The sequence below is a fragment of the Somniosus microcephalus genome, chromosome 10, assembly GCF_052327205.1.
Source record: "Somniosus microcephalus isolate GS21.2 chromosome 10, FLI_Smic_1.0, whole genome shotgun sequence".
NCBI lineage: Eukaryota > Metazoa > Chordata > Chondrichthyes > Squaliformes > Somniosidae > Somniosus > Somniosus microcephalus.
The window spans coordinates 4,362,065-4,379,578 of record NC_140996.1 but is presented as its reverse complement, the minus strand read 5'-3'; the positions used below and the strand labels follow the sequence as shown (position 1 = coordinate 4,379,578).

At 47.0% G+C, this 17,514-nt stretch overlaps 1 protein-coding gene across 3 annotated transcripts in view; it reads right to left on the bottom strand.

The window, feature by feature from the left end:
* The window catches only part of ankrd10a (ankyrin repeat domain 10a), a 92,349-nt gene extending 75,620 nt beyond the window's left edge, over nucleotides 1-16,729 (bottom strand). Inside the window, exon 1 of one of the 3 annotated variants that reach the window (XM_085998343.1) lies at nucleotides 16,333-16,729. In XM_085998343.1, coding sequence (XP_085854469.1) covers nucleotides 16,333-16,524 — 192 coding nt within the window. In that variant the 5' untranslated portion in view covers nucleotides 16,525-16,729. The remainder of the gene's footprint in view (nucleotides 1-16,332) is intronic. The other 2 variants (XM_085998344.1, XM_085998346.1) reach the window with 2 other exon arrangements.
* Between the last annotated feature and the right edge of the window lie 785 nt (nucleotides 16,730-17,514).

Here is a 17,514-nt window from a genome sequence, read left to right as displayed (position 1 = left end):
CAGGTTATTTAACAATCAGGAAGGACAGGCAGGAAGGAAGGGGAGGTGGGGTGGCAATGTTAATAAAGGAAGGAATCACTGTAATACAGAGAAATGATATTGGGTCAAAAGGTCAGGATAATGAAACAGTTTGGGTGGAGATAAGGAATAATAAGGGGAAAAAAACACTAGTGGGCATAGTCTATAGGCCTCCGAACAGTCGCAACTCGGTTGGACGGAGTATCAATCAGGAAATAGTTGAGGCTTGTAATAAGGGAACATCTATAATTATGGGGGATTTTAACTATCATATTAATTGGACAAATCAAATTGGGCAGGGTTCATTGAGTGTATTGGGGATGGGTTTCTTGAGCAGTATGTAACTGAACCGACCAGGGGGCAAGCAACCTTAGATCTGGTCCTGTGTAACGAGACAGGATTAATTAAAAATGTCCTAGTAAAGGATCCCCTTGGAATGAGTGACCATAACATGGTTGAATTCCATATTCAATTAGAGGGTGAGGAGGTTGTATCTCAAACAAGCGTGCTAAGCTTGAATAAAGGAGACTATGAAGGTATGAGAGCGGAATTGAGTAGAGTGGATTGGGAAAATAGATTAAAGGGTAAGACGATACATGATCAGTGGTGTACATTTAAGGAGTTATTTTACAACTTCCAAAAAAAGTATATTCCACTGAGAAAAAAAGGGTGTAAAAGAAAAAACAGCCATCCGTGGCTAAGTAAAGAAATTAAGGATAGTATTCGACTAAAAACAAGGTTATATAAGGTAGCCAAATCTAGTGGGAGGATAGAGGATTGGGAAAACTTTTAAAAGACAGCAAAAAATAACAAAGATTGATTAAGAAAGGGAAGATAGATTATGAAAGTAAATTAGCAAAAAATATAAAAACAGATAGTAAGAGTTTTTATAGTTATATAAAAAGAAAAAAAGGGTGGCCAAAGTAAATGTTGGTCCCTTAGAGGATGAGACCGGGAAATTAATGGTGGGAAATATGGAGATGGCAAAAACACTGAATGAATATTTTGTATCAGTCTTTACAGTAGAGGACACCAAGAATATCCCAACACTGGACAAGCAGGGGGCTATAGGGGGGGAGGAGATAAACACGATCAAAATCACAAAGGAAGTGGTACTCGGTAAAATAATGGGACTCAAGGCGGATAAATCGCCTGGACCTGATGGCTTACATCCTAGGGTCTTGAGGGAAGTGGCGGTAGGGATTGTAGATGCATTGGTAATAATCTTCCAAAACTCCCTGGACTCAGCAAAGGTCCCGGCAGACTGGAAAACTGCTAATGTAACACCCTTATTTAAAAAGGGCAGTAGACAGAAGGCTGGAAACTATAGACCGGTTAGCCTAACATCCGTGGTAGGTAAAATTTTGGAGTCCATTATTAAGGAGACAGTAACAGGACATTTGGATAATCATAATTTAATAAGACAAAGTCAGCATGGTTTTATGAAGGGGAAGTCATGTTTGACAAATTTGCTGGAGTTCTTTGAGGAAGTAACATATAGGGTGGATAAAGGTGAACCAGTGGACATAGTGTATTTAGACTTCCAAAAGGCATTTGACAAGGTGCCACACAAAAGATTATTGCTTAAGATAAAAAATCACAGGATTGGGGGTAATATTCTGGCATGGATAGAGGATTGGCTATCTAACAGAAGGCAGAGAGTTGGGATAAATGGTTCATTCTCAGACTGGCAATCAGTAACCAGTGGTGTTCCACAGGGGTCAGTGCTGGGTCCCCAACTCTTTACAATCTATATTAACGATTTGGAGGAGGGGATCGAGTGTAACATATCAAAGTTTGCAGATGATACTAAGATGGGAGGGAAAGTAGTGAGTGAGGAGGACATAGACAGGCTAAGTAAGTGGGCAGAGATTTGGCAGATGGAATACAATACTGGAAAGTGTGAGGTTATGCACTTTGGCAGGAAAAATCGTAGAGCAAGTTATTATCTTAATGGCAAGAAACTGGAAAGTACTGAAGTACAAAGGGATTCTGGGGGTCCTGGTGCACGAAACTCAAAAGGTTAGTATGCAGGTGCAGCAAGTGATTAAGAAGGCCAATGGAATGTTGGCTTTCATTGCTAGGGGGATAGAATATAAAAATAGGGAGGTATTGCTTCAGTTGTACAAGGTATTGGTGAGACCGCACCTGGAATACTGCGTACAGTTTTGGTGTCCATACTTAAGAAAAGACATACTTGCTCTCAAGTCAGTACAAAGAAGGTTCACTCGGTTAATCCCGGGGATGAGGGGATGGACATATGAGGAGAGGTTGAGTAGATTGGGACTCTACTCATTGGAGTTCAGAAGAATGAGAGGCGATCTTATTGAAACATATAAGATTGTGAAGGGGTTGGATCGGGTGGATGTGGGGAGGATGTTCCCGATGATGGGTGAAACTAGAACTAGGGGGCATAGTCTTAGAATAAGGGGCCGCTCTTTCAAAACTGAGATGAGGAGGAACTACTTCACTCAGACGGTGGTAGGTCCATGGAATATGCTGCCCCAAAAAGCTGTAGAAGCTACATCATTACATAAATTTAAAACAGAAATAGACAGTTTCCTAGAAGTAAAGGGAATTAAGGGTTACGGGGAGCGGGCAGGAATTTGGACATGAGTCTAGGTTCGGATCGGTCATGGCCCTGTGGGTAGCGGAGCGGGCCCAGGGGCCGTGTAGCCTGATCCTGCTCCTGTTTCGTGTGTCTAATTCTGTTAGATTCAGGAGATGGTTCTGTGATAGTAGATTGGCGGTTAGGATCAGATCAGCCATGATCTTATTAAATGGCAGAGCAGGCTCGAGGGGCCAATTGGCCTACTCCTGCTCCTATTTCTTATGTTCTTATGTAATAGCTACGTTCTTCCAATATAGTTTCTCTGCCAACTTGCTTGTTTGTTACGGTACCACATGTTGCCGTTCAATTTAACACAGGTGGCACAACCCTGCTGCACACAATCATTTAGCAGGATCAACAGATATGGATTAACGCACAAGATGTCACTGGTTCGATGCTGCCTCTAGACACCCAGAAACAGGCAATGATCCACATAGCTGCAATTCCTTTTCACACCCATCTTGCTGGTTTCTCAAAGTAAATTTTTAATGGCAGACAAACATGCATCACCATCTGAAATATTCAGGTTGGCACGGAAGTCACCATCCACACAGAGTCCAGGACTATACCGAGTGTGTTACTCTTCATCCCAATCATAACAAAAGGAGGCTTCTTCCTGCTCCAAAATGTCTGTCGAGCCTCAGAATCTTTCTGCGTTCTACAGAACATTGTACAACCATCAGTTACCCAGGCCAAGACTCTGAATTAATCAGAAAGATCATCAAACATACATCCTGGAGCATCTTGACTGGGGACAGGAAATCGGTTCAGTGGAGGGGTGTATGTGAAAGAACAATTCTAATTTATACAGCGCCTTTCATGACCTCAAGCCGTCCCAAAGCACTTTACAGCCAATGAGGTGCTTTTGAAGTGTAGTCATTGTTGTAATGTAGGAAAAGCGGCAGCCAATCTGCGCACAGCAAGCTCCCACAAACAGCAATATAATGACCAGATCATGTGTTTTAGTCATGTGGGCCGAGGGATCAATATTGGCCCCTCCCCTTCTCTGAATCGTGCCGCAGAAACTTTTACATTCACCTGTGGGGGCAGACGGGGCCTCAGTTTAACACCTCATCCAAAAGACGGCACCTCCGGCAGTGCAGCACTCCCTCAGCACTGCACTGGAGTGCCAGCCTAGATTATGTGCTCCAGAAGAAAATTCATCCGCCAGGTGGTTCCTCAACATTGCAGTGGATCAGCTCTTTGTGACCCTGCCACTGACGATAGGAAATGCAGGAGCGTGGCCTCAGGGGGCCACTGACGATAGGAAATGCAGGAGCGTGGCCTCAGGGGGCCACTGACGATAGGAAATGCAGGAGCGTGGCCTCAGGGGGCCACTGACGATAGGAAATGCAGGAGCGTGGCCTCGGGGGGCCACTGACGATAGGAAATGCAGGAGCGTGGCCTCAGGGGGCCACTGACGATAGGAAATGCAGGAGCGTGGCCTCGGGGGGCCACTGACGATAGGAAATGCAGGAGCGTGGCCTCAGGGGGCCACTGACGATAGGAAATGCAGGAGCATGGCCTCGGGGGGCCACTGACGATAGGAAATGCAGGAGCATGGCCTCAGGGGGGCCACTGACGATAGGAAATGCAGGAGCGTGGCCTCGGGGGCCACTGACGATAGGAAATGCAGGAGCGTGGCCTCAGGGGGCCACTGACGATAGGAAATGCAGGAGCATGGCCTCGGGGGGCCACTGACGATAGGAAATGCAGGAGCATGGCCTCGGGGGGGCCACTGACGATAGGAAATGCAGGAGCATGGCCTCGGGGGGGCCACTGACGATAGGAAATGCAGGAGCGTGGCCTCGGGGGGCCACTGACGATAGGAAATGCAGGAGCGTGGCCTCGGGGGCCACTGACGATAGGAAATACAGGAGCGTGGCCTCAGGGGGCCACTGACGATAGGAAATGCAGGAGCGTGGCCTCGGGGGCCACTGACGATAGGAAATGCAGGAGCGTGGCCTCAGGGGGCCACTGACGATAGGAAATGCAGGAGCGTGGCCTCAGGGGGGCCACTGACGATAGGAAATGCAGGAGCGTGGCCTCGGGGGGCCACTGACGATAGGAAATGCAGGGGCGTGGCCTCGGGGGGCCACTGACGATAGGAAATGCAGGAGCGTGGCCTCAGGGGGGCCACTGACGATAGGAAATGCAGGAGCGTGGCCTCAGGGGGCCACTGACGATAGGAAATGCAGGAGCGTGGCCTCGGGGGGCCACTGACGATAGGAAATGCAGGAGCGTGGCCTCGGGGGGCCACTGACGATAGGAAATGCAGGAGCGTGGCCTCAGGGGGGCCACTGACGATAGGAAATGCAGGAGCGTGGCCTCGGGGGGCCACTGACGATAGGAAATGCAGGAGCGTGGCCTCGGGGGGGCCACTGACGATAGGAAATGCAGGAGCGTGGCCTCGGGGGGCCACTGACGATAGGAAATGCAGGAGCGTGGCCTCAGGGGGCCACTGACGATAGGAAATGCAGGAGCGTGGCCTCAGGGGGCCACTGACGATAGGAAATGCAGGGGCGTGGCCTCGGGGGGCCACTGACGATAGGAAATGCAGGAGCGTGGCCTCGGGGGCCACTGACGATAGGAAATGCAGGAGCGTGGCCTCAGGGGGCCACTGACGATAGGAAATGCAGGAGCGTGGCCTCAGGGGGGCCACTGACGATAGGAAATACAGGGGCGTGGCCTCAGGGGGGGCCACTGACGATAGGAAATGCAGGAGCGTGGCCTCGGGGGCAACGCAACGGCTGATTTCCACTTACCCTTTGCTTTTTGCATCTGCCTCTTTCTCCCCAAGGGAACTGAAAAAGACTATGCAGCAAAGGTGCAAACTCACTAATCATCTGGGGCTTAGTATGCAAGGACACCAACGCACTCTTGACATTCAACAGCATTACCATCAAATCCAAATCCCCCACCATCAACATCCTGGGGGTCATCATTGACCAGAAACTTAACTGGAACAGCCACATAAATACTGTGGTTACAAGAGCACGTCAGAGGCTGGGTGTTTTGCGGCGAGTGTCTCACCTCCTGACTCCCCAAAGCCTTTCCACCATTTACTGTACAAGGCACAAGTCAGGAGTGTGATGGAATACTCTCCACTTGCCTGGATGAGTGCAGCTCCAACAACACTCAAGAAGTTCGACACCATCCATGACAAAGCAGCCCGCTTCATTGGCACCCCATCCACCACCTTAAACATTGACTCCCTCCACCACCGGCGCACCGTGGCTGCAGTGTGTACCATCAACTCACCAAGGCTTCTTCAACAGCACTTTCCAAACCCGCGACCATCTAGAAGGACAAGGGCGGCGCATGGGAACAGCCCACCTCCAAGTTCCCCTCCAAGTCACACACCATCCTGACTTGGAAATATATCGCCGTTCCTTAATTGTTGCTGGGTGAAAATCCTGGAACTCCCTCGCTAACAACACTGTGGGAGCACCTTCACCACATGGACTGCAGCGGTTCAAGGCGGCAGCTCACCGCCACCTTTGCAAGAATGGGCAATAATGCCGGCCTTGCCAGCGACGCCCACATCCCAGGAACAAATTTAAAAAACACTCCATGCTCAAGACTCCAGCTACTTGTAGACTTGCAGTGAAGTTCTATTGCCAACAAGGGCTGTAAATGTCGAGTTTTACCCCCCTGACCACTAGTAAAATGGGCAACAGGCCTGAATCTCAGGCCACCTGAAGAAGCACAGCAAGACTGTCAGGAAATCTAACTGACTGCGCCGAGTGTTGCTCCAAAAAGACCTGACCGATCCAAGGTTAAACATTGTTTTGGCCAAACTAACTAGGTTTCTAATCGTGTTTATTGGTGTTTTAGGCTTTTTACTTAATATTATTCTTGGGTTCAGTGTCTCAGACCACTCTCTAAGTGAACCCTATAGACACAAACTGAGCTCTTTCCTTCCTAATCTCTCGGTAACTTGTAGTCAGCCAGGGATCAGCTGCTGGTTATTTCAAGTGTACTTCCTTCCTAAGCTTCAGATGGTGGTAGAGCAAACACTTCACTAGACCTGCGGTTTGGCCATGAACAGCCAAAAACATGTATTAATACGTAAATGATTAAATGACAGAAGCAATGACTCACTACAGATTTACAGTAGATATCAGCTTAACGATCCCTCCTTGTAAAGTCGAAAACAACAGTCATGGCTGCTGGACTAAGCTTCAACATGCAGCAGATCAAACACAAGGTTGCTGAATATTAATCTTTAATACGTAGCGGTTTCTAGCTGCCCATTCATAGTTTCTTTGCCCCCCCCCTCCCCCCCTCTCTGATGGGACTATCCAATTTGAACAAGGCAGGCTGAGAAATTCTTTTCAAAACTTTACTGAGCTGAAGAAAATGTAAATGCGTCTCAAATTCGAAAAGAGCTGCCAATCAAACATGCAAGAGCAAGTCAGAGGCTGGGTTCCCTACAACATGTGGCTCACTGCCTGGCCCTTTGAAGCCTCTCCACCATCGGCAAAGCTCAAGTCAGCACTGTGATAGAATACTGACCACACGGCTGGATGGTCCAGCCACAACACTCAAGAAGCTCAACACCACCCAGCACAAAGCAGCTTGCTTTAGCAGCCTCCCTGTTACTGGACTCACTCTGCATGCCCTCCACCACGAGCGCACTCGGGCTTCTGTATGTATAAACTACAAGATGCACTGCAGCAGCTCACCAAAGACACTGCAACCTCTATTAGGAATAACAAGAGCAGCAACCACATGGAAACACCATGACTTGCAAATTCCCCTCTCAAGTCACACACCATCCTGACTTGGGACATATGGGCCGAATGGCCTGTTTCTGTGCTGTAAATTCCATGTAATATTCCTTCATCGTCGCTGGGCCAATATCCTGGAATTCCCTAACCCAACACCATCAGCACAAGGACCGCATCCATGCAAGGGGAAGTTCGCCAGAACATATCAAGTTAACAAATGCAGCCTTGCCAGCACCATCCATGCCCCGACAAACAAATAAAACCCACAACATGCTTATATTTGAATTAAATAAATGGCTTGGCCACTTCCTTACACACCTGACCAGGTATACCAGCTAAAATCTGGGGTTCTTGGATCAAATCATTCGATCAAAGCCATTTTCTGTGAGTGACCCGGATTTTTAGCCCCATGGGCACCAGGAGAGGAGTCAATGCCACAATGCATTATTCCAACACGATTCTGGCTGGCCGCCCATCCTCCACCCTATATATCCTAACTCGCTCCAAGTCTCGTTCACCCATCACCCCTGTGCTCACTAACCTACACTGGCAACTGGTCTGACAACACCTCCATTTTAAAATCCTCATCCTTGTTTTCAAATCCCTCCATGGCCCTCACCCCCTCCCCATCTCTGTAACCTCCTCTTGCCCTACAAGCCTTCGAGATATCTGCGCTCCTCCAATTCTGGCCTCTTGCACATCCCCGGTTTTAATTGCGCCATCATTGGCGACCGTTTCTTCAGCTGCCAGGGTCCTAAGCTCTAGAATTCCTTCCCTAAGCCTCTCCTTTAAAGGTGCTCATTAAAACCTCTCTCTCGGACCAGGCTTTTGGTCATCTCCTTCTGTGGCTTGCTGTCAAAAATGATTTTTATTGATATCGCTCTTGTGCAGCACCTTGGGACATTTTGCTGCATTAAATGCGCTATAGAAATGTAAGTTGTTGTTATTATACACAAAACAACTTCATTTCCGTCACAGAGTAACTGCCAATTAAATCACTAAATCGGTGATTTTAATTCTGCAACGCAACTCTTGGAAATGTATTGGCAATTCAAAGTCTTTGCTCATTTTAATGAGCAGACTGCAGGAGGATTTCAGTGGACTGGTCCGGTGGGCAGAACAGTGGCAAACGGAATTCAATCTGGAGAAGTGTGAGGTAATGCATTTGGGGAGGGCTAACAAGGCAAGGGAATATACTATAAATGGTAGGATATTGAGAAGTGCAGAAGATCAGAGAGACCTTGGAGTGCATGTCCACAGAACCCTGAAGGTAGGACAGGTAGACAAGGTGGTTAAGAAGGCATACGGGATGCTTGCCTTTATTAGCCGAGGCATAGAATATAAGAGCAGGGCGGTTATGCTTGAACTGTATAAAACACTAGTTAGGCCACAGCTAGAATACTGCGTGCAGTTCTGGTCACCACATTACAGGACACAATTCACAGATACATGTTTAAATAATGTTGTAACCATTTTAACTATCTTAAACATCTGTGCTTACCATGAACAATGCTCAGTGCACTTTCAGAATTGATCTGTCTAATGTTGTTAATAAAGTTCAATCTGGACAGATTTACTGTAACAAACTGGCATTTATTCATATTTATACATACATGCCTTCATCGCTTAAAAATAATTCTGCTGACTGCACTTGGCCCCGGTAATACATTTCCAGTGCCTTAGGCATCTTTAGTCAAAAACAACTGCTAACAGCAACCTGAAACAGGACCCCACCCTGACAGTAACAGCACACAGTTTGCAATCTAATTTCCTTTCTCATAACATTGCTAACTGCTTACGAGATCAACTTGCCATAATATCATTTCACATAACTAGCTCAACCGAGGTTAACTCAAAAGAACAAAGATGCATTTATATGGCTTCCCAAAATATGTCACATTCAATTTGTTACTTGTCCAGGTGCAGTGACAACTAATTTATGCACAGCCAGATCCCACACATGGCAAATGAGATGACTGAGCAGTGAATCGGTTTTTGGTGGTGCTAGTTAAGGGAGGAGCGCTGGCCAGGGCACTGGGAGAACGCCAACTAGTGCCATGGGATCTTAATCGTCAACTGGAACCATAACAGACAGATGGGGCCTCATTTTAACATCTCATCTGCAATCTCACAGCTCACTGGAACCAGCCACGCAGTATGTGGCGGCAGTGTTAACCGGATCTCAGGGCGAGTAGCCGAAAGGAGGGAGCACAAATCCCAGGAGGGGATATCTAGTCTGTACAGGCACTGGTACCGGCACACCCACAACACTGTGTACAATTCTGCTCACTGTAGGCCAAGGATATCCAGGTATCGGAGGCAGTGCAGGAAAACAGCAACCAAACAGGTGCCTGAGCTATGAGAAGAGGGCGGCGAGCCTGGGATTGGGAGTGAAGGATCACGGCAGAGATCATTGATGGATTCAAGGTTCTTAAGGAACAGATAAATTGGACCCAGATAATATACTCCAGATGGTCCCTGGGTCTAGAGCAAGCTTAGAAGAGAAAAGATGCAGAGAGCGTTTAAGTTGAACTACTTTACAGAGCATGGTGGATGTGTGCGATGGACTGTTCAGTGAGGGAGTGAGTGGAGGCAGATATTCACAGAAACCCCACAGTGCAGATAGAGGCCATTTCGGCCCATCGAGCCTGCATCGACACATATCCCACCCGATCCCCGTAACCCCTACACCAACACATATCCCACCCTATTGCAGGAGAATCCCAGGGAGAATCTGAAAGAGTGGCTGGATTGAGGTGCATTCATTTTAGGGTGCAGCTGTATCGACCTTTCTGGTCCTGTACTTTGCAGTTCCTAAGGAATTATCACATCACCAGTCAAATAAATACCAGACTACAAAAGAGGGCAAACATTTCTGGTACAAGCCTGATTGTTGAAGAATTCAGACATGACGATTTCTCCAACCCAGCTAGCACTCCTGGGTATGAATAAACCGAGCCACTAATGCCTCAAATCCACCGGGTCTTTTGTACAACTTTTGCTTAAATGACGCAAATTTAAAAAAAGTTTAGATTAGAAAACTCAACCAAAACAAATATAGTAACAAGGATCTTGCACACCAGCTTCCAGGCTTTGTCCAACCTTCTGTTGACTTACACAATCTAATCGTATTGCCAAAGGTTGCCTCTTTTAGGAGGTGTGAATGAACTTTGTCTGACACATTTAACTCTTTCTGTTCCTAGAAACTAGCTCAATTTCCATTCTGTCCACACCCCCCTCAACCCCAAGAAAATAGAACAGGAGGAGGCCATTCAGTCCCTCGAGTCTGTTCCACCATACAATCAGGTCACGGCTGATCAGTACCTTAACTCAACTCAACTTACCTGCCTTGGCTCCATATCCCTCGTTTCCCTTACCCGACAAAAATCGATCAATCTCAATCTTCAAAATTTAAATTGACCCCCAGCACCCACAGCCTTTGGGGGGGGGGGGGGGGGGGGAAAAGAGAGAAAGAGAGTTCAGATTCCACTACCCATGTGAGTCGACCCTCAAATGCATACAGTCTTATGTATTATCAGGTGCCAAGTTTTTGCAGTGTACTGGCTGCGGGGAGAGGGGACGGGGGGCCTTGGTGTCTTCTTTTCACAATCAATTTCAGGCTGCAACCCCAAGAGTGAATTACAGCAAATATCAGAACCCCACCGTTTGGGCAAATGTTTAAAAATAATCACCCTGTGTTGACCAGGCAATGGTAGAAAAGCTTTTGCTGTTTAATTGCCAGCTGTAATCCGCGGGTATTCTGGAAAGGAACACGAGAATGCCAACAAGTCTCCAGCAGAAACACAACAAGTGCCACAGCACTGGGCAACACCATTAATACTGGAAGCAGTTTCTTTGTTCATGCCGGTTAGTAAGCAACGTGACAGGTCCTCATGTGATGCGGGGTCAGGGTCGGGGGAAAAAAAGCTTTTTCCAGAAGGCATAAATCACTGTACAAGGGGAATTTAACTTTATGCCAAGCAGAACAAATCCTAAATAAAATCACAGATTGTTCCAGCATAGAACAGGCCATTTGGCTCATCAAGCCTGTGTCAGTGTTTTCCCCCCGACGGCCATTTATTCTAGTCCCATTGTCCAGCTCACTCCCTGTCTACTCCAAGAGATCCCCAAGTTACTCAAATTCCCTTTTCAAAGGATTTGTGCTTTGTGGCAGAGATAATTCCACATTCTGCACACAAATACTGTGCTCTAACCTCCCCCTGATGACTCACTGATGTTTGTGCCGTGTTGTTACTGTCTCAGAGAATCAATCACTATGTGCCTTTCGGTAACCTTGAAAACCTCCATCAGGTCAATCCTTAACCAGCTCAGCTCAAGTGAAGGAAGTCCTAAATTAGAGTCATTCTTCCTAACTCTAACCCCCCTCATTCCTGCAAAACATCCCAGTGAATCTAAAATGCACCTTTCCCACTGGTTTCCCATCCTCCCTATAATGGGGTGCCCAGAACTGTAACATACGTTTGTATAAAACACCACAGCATTGACTTAGCAATTTCTTATGCTCAGCATAAAATACAAGGTTTCTTGTTTTGAACACACTGGGAGAAAACATTGTTCCTTCCTTTCCTTGCGGTTTCTAGCTTTAAATGGATGTTACCTCTGTACAAACGGGTGTCCTGGAGCTGGCTAGCAGTAGAGAATGAATGCTCCAGTGCTCCTGATGGCCCGCCTCGCAGCGTATCAATCAAATTTCAAAGTTGTAATCAACCAATCAACCTGTACTTTCAAGCACTGCGATCCAGTACCTAATAATCTTCACAACAATTTGTACAAAGAAAAGGTTAGAGCGTACCTAAAACAATATACAGGAACAAAGTGAATTAGGAAGGGCAGCACTTTATACAGAGTTGTCTCAGTTTGGAGGCATTCTTCCCAACCTCATCGAGAGTAATGTGTAACTTCGGCAGCAATGTGCTGAAATGTGTGTTATTGTAACAGGATCTCATTTTCTGCACATGATTCTCACAGTGAACCCAGAAGCAGCCATTTCATGAGTGCAAACTTGCACTGAGGGCTGGGGAACTGCAAACCTCATTTTTCTTTTAAAAAAGGACACAAATGACACAAAGTGCAGATACTGGAACTAACATCGCTGCTACCTGCTCTGTTGGATGGTTCCTTCAGTGAACTTACACACATATAGTCTCTGCTTCAATGGAAAAGCTTCTGCTCTTCTAAGAGGGAAGAAAACAAGATGTATGCTTCACTGGGGGAGTCCTCCACCAGGCCACGAGCATCAATGTCAGTGTGTACCGTCTCGGTGCTGGGGACGAGGGAGTCGTGGTCCAGGAACCTCACAGAAATTTGTCAGACTAGGCGGCTCTGCTACTTCTGCGCAAGCTGTGCGCGTACTGTGCGGAGACATGCTTTATCTGCTGATGTGCCTGTTCCTGTCAGCTCAATGCACTTTCTGCCCTCTGCTCCTTGATCCATGAAGATGCGTGCAGTTGGGCATGTCTCCTCTACGGTATGTGCTGAATGTAAATCCCTCCCCTAATCTTAAATGGCGAGTGACAAGGAATCCTCTGAAGTGGTCAATCCGCCATCCCTGCTGATTGCAGTTTGCCCAGTGTCCTGATCCCTGGAGATTAGTTTGCCCAGTGTCCTGATCCCTGGTTATTGCAGTTTGCCCAGTGTCCTGATCCCTGGAGATTACAGTTTGCCCAGTGTCCTGATCCCTGCTGATTACAGTTTGCCCAGTTTCCTGATCCCTGGAGATTAGTTTGCCCAATGTCCTGATCCCTGGAGATTGCAGTTCGCCCAGTGTCCTGATCCCTGGAGATTACAGTTTGCCCAGTGTCCTGATCCCTGGAGATTACAGTTTGCCCAGTGTCCTGATCCCTGGAGATTACAGTTTGCCCAGTGTCCTGATCCCTGGAGATTACAGTTTGCTCAGTGTCCTGATCCCTGGAGATTGCAGTTTGCCCAGTTTCCTGATCCCTGGAGATTGCAGTTTATCCAGTACTTGATCCCTGGAGATTACAGTTTGCTCAGTGTCCTGATCCCTGGAGATTGCAGTTTGCTCAGTTTCCTGATCCCTGGAGATTGCAGTTTGCCCAGTTTCCTGATCCCTGGAGATTGCAGTTTGCCCAGTGCCCTGATCCCTGGAGATTGCAGTTTGCTCAGTTTCCTGATCCCTGGAGATTGCAGTTTGCTCAGTTTCCTGATCCCTGGAGATTGCAGTTTGCTCAGTTTCCTGATCCCTGGAGATTGCAGTTTGCCCAGTGTCCTGATCCCTGGAGATTGCAGTTTGCCCAGTGCCCTGATCCCTGAAGATTCCAGTTTGCCCAGTGTCCTGATCCCTGCAGATTGCAGTTTGCCCAGTGTCCTGATTCCTGAAGATTACAGTTTGCCCAGTGTCCTGATCCCTGGAGATTGCAGTTTGCCCAGTGTCCTGATTCCTGAAGATTACAGTTTGCCCAGTGTCCTGATTCCTGAAGATTACAGTTTGCCCAGTGTCCTGATCCCTGGAGATTGCAGTTTGCCCAGTGTCCTGATTCCTGAAGATTACAGTTTGCCCAGTGTCCTGATCCCTGGAGATTGCAGTTTGCCCAGTGTCCTGATTCCTGAAGATTACAGTTTGCCCAGTGTCCTGATCCCTGGAGATTGCAGTTTGCCCAGTGTCCTGATCCCTGGAGATGGCTGAGTGTCCTGGTTGCTGGTGATGATTCAGTGCCAACACTGGCCAACAGATTAGACGCTCGTTAGACAAGAGCCAATAGCCGTGTCGTGAGGAGGGCAGTAACAGGAACTCATTGCCTTGGATGGGGAAACCGACAGCACTGGGATTAACTGATGGGAGCAGCCAAATTAATCAAAAATAACTGAAGTTAATTCAGTTTTTATATAAAAAGATGTTTATTCCAGTTTCAACAGTATATCTAAGGACTTTGGTTTTTTTCTAAAAAAAAAAGGAGGGTGTTGAATGTTCTGTGTCAAATAATTTGCCAATTCGATGCTAATGATTGGTTGGATTATTTCAGGTGGTTAACTTTTTTCCTTTATCTATATCTTAGATATTAATATAAATTTATATATTTAGGCATATGTTAAGATATGCTAGTCGATCTCCGTAGTATTGTACACGGGGAAGGCAAGACCATGTGTAGTCTTTTGGTGCAGTGGGTTTGAGGTCGGGGGGCGGGGTAACTGCACCGGGGTGGGGGGGGGGGGGGGCAAGAGAGGGGGTCAGTCCCAGTTTATAAAGTTGGACATTATGTCTTTATATATTTCTATATTTGAATTCTAAATTCCTAAGTCCACATTTATATTGGAAATTTCCTGTGTAAACTTGTCACACTGTAATTACACCCTCCAGCTAATGATGGCGCTGCAGCGCCTCCCCTGGCAGGAGGGTGAAATTACAGCGTGACAAGTTTACATAGGAAATTTCCAATATAAATGTGTACATAGGAGTCGATAATAGATAAGGTACCAGAAAATGCAAGCAGATGCAAGACTTTTAATATAGATTTAATTGTATTTAAATCTAATTTACACTACATTTTTATATCTACTAGTTCGTACTCATATTTTTATTCCTACATATATTCATAACATATTGATTGTACAACTTTTACATTATTTATACAATAATTTATAGCAGTACAGATTGCATTAAGATAATGCCAAGATTATTGAACCTCACTCCCTCAGATGCTCTTTATTTATTTTTATATATATATATGTAAAAATGTACATTTTATGTTGATCGATTCACAATATTTACACAGAGCCATCCGGTCCTATATATAAATAATTAATGTAATATATTTTAAAAACCTTGCATATGCAGACACTTCCTTGCAACTTGTCCATGATAATAATAACTTCCTATGTTCAGATTTTTAATAGAAATTTGTCACACTGTAATTGCACCAGCCTTTCAGTGGGCTAATATATATTGTAAAAAAAAGTATATTTAATGTATTTAATGAACCCCAATCCCGAGATATAAAAAACTAGTTGCAGTCAATGATGGTGTTCAGGTGAAGCAGGGTTGGAAATAATTGGATCGGTGAGTGCAGCCAACAATTCAGACCCCATTTTAAAACCATACCTTCTGTCCTTAATTTTATAGATTTCCACTATTAACTCCGATGCCCACGTTTGCAAGGGAGACGTGTTGCTTGGTTGTCGCACTCCGCCCGCGGTGGTGGCGCTGCAGTGCCCTCGCTGGCAGGAGGGTGTAACTGTAGCGTGACGTTTACATAGGAAGGTAAACATGGGCAAAGCAACATACAATAGGGAAAGTGGACAAGAAGTGCGCAGACATACAACTTTAATATATTGCAGTGCATGTTATTTGTTGGATATATTTTATATACTATACTATATACATATTAATAATGTATATATTAATTATACAATATTTATATATTTGCTAATTTACATAAATTTAATATTTTGTAGTGCATGTTATTTGTTGGATATATTTTATATACTAATATACATATTAACTAATTTATATATTAATTATACATATTTATATACTGGCTAATTTACATAAATTTAATATTTTGTATATATTTATCATATATGTTTAATTATTTATATATTAGATGTTTATTAACAATAAATTTACATACAAATTCTGTATATTTATAATCAAATTTACATCTATATATACAATAAATTTATAGATTCCGTATATTTATAATAAATGTGTATACAGCTTCTAAATATTTATAATAAATTTATTTGCAGCTGCTATATATTAATTTTATTATTATTTATATAATATAATGTGTGTATATATAGTTAGTTATGTATTTTTCTCTGCCGCTCCTTTCCTTACCTCGCCCAGCCTGATTCTATGGGGTTTGGCGGCCCGGCCCCGCTCCCCGGCCCCCGATCCTCGGCCCCAGATCCATCCCCGCCCCCGGCCCCGGATCCTCGGCCCAGCTCCCCGGCCCCGGCCCCGCTCCCCCGGCGGGCGGGCGGCCTTACCTTGCCGAAGTGCGCGGCCCAGTGCAGGGGGGTCCACCCGTAGAAGTTGTCCTCCAGGCTGGTGTGGGCGGCCGGGCAGATGGCCAGCAGCGAGCGGAGCGCCGCCACATCGCCGTCCCGGCAGGCGCGGTGCAGCGGGAAGCGCAGCGACAGCAGCTCCTCACTGGAGAAGCCCCGCTCACAGGCCGCCATGGCTGGGCTGGGCTCGGCAGGCCGCGGATCGGCGCTCGGCTCCCGGCTGGGCTGGGCTCGGCCTCGGTGCTCTGAGCTGCTCGCGGCCCCGCTGCTCCGAGCTGGCTGTCCCGGGACTCCGGCTCCGCGCTTCTCCGCCGCGACCAAGTCACCGGGCGGCCGACACAAAGGGAGAGTGGGGAAACCAGGACTGGAGTCTGAATCCCGGACTGGAGCATGAATCCCGGACTGGAGCCCCTGAACCCGGACTGGAGCCCCTCAATCTCGGACTGGAGCATGAATCCCGGACTGGAGCCCATCAATCCCGGACTGGACCATGACTCCCGGACTGGAGCCCGTCAATCCCGGACTGAAGCCCCTCAATCCCGGACTGGAGCCCCTGAACCCGAACTGGAGCCTAAATCCCGGACTGGAGCCTATCAATCCCGGACTGGATCATGAATCCCGGACTGGAGCATGAATCCCGGACTGGAGCCCATCAATCCCGGACTGGACCATGAATCCCGGACTGGAGCCCGTCAATCCTGGACTGGAGCCCCTCAATCCAGGACTGGAGCCCCTGAACCCGGACTGGAGCCTGAATCCCGGACTGGAGCCCCTCAATCCCGGACTGGAGCATGAATCCCGGACTGGAGCTCCTCAATCCCGGACTGGACCATGAATCCTGGACTGGAGCCCGTCAATCCTGGACTGGAGCCCCTCAATCCCGGACTGGAGCCCCTCAATCCTAGACTGGAGCCTGTGAATCCCAGACTGGAGCCTGATTCGCAGACTGGAGCCCCTCAATCCCAGACTGGAGCACCTGAATCCCGGACTGGAGCCCCTCAATCCCAGACTGGAGACCCTCAATCCCGGACTGGAGCCCCTCAATCCCGGACTAGATACTGAATCCGGACTGGAGCCCCTCAATCCCGGACTGGATACTGAATCCGGACTGGAGCTCCTCAATCCCGAACTGGATACTGAATCCCGGGCTGGAGCCCCTGAATC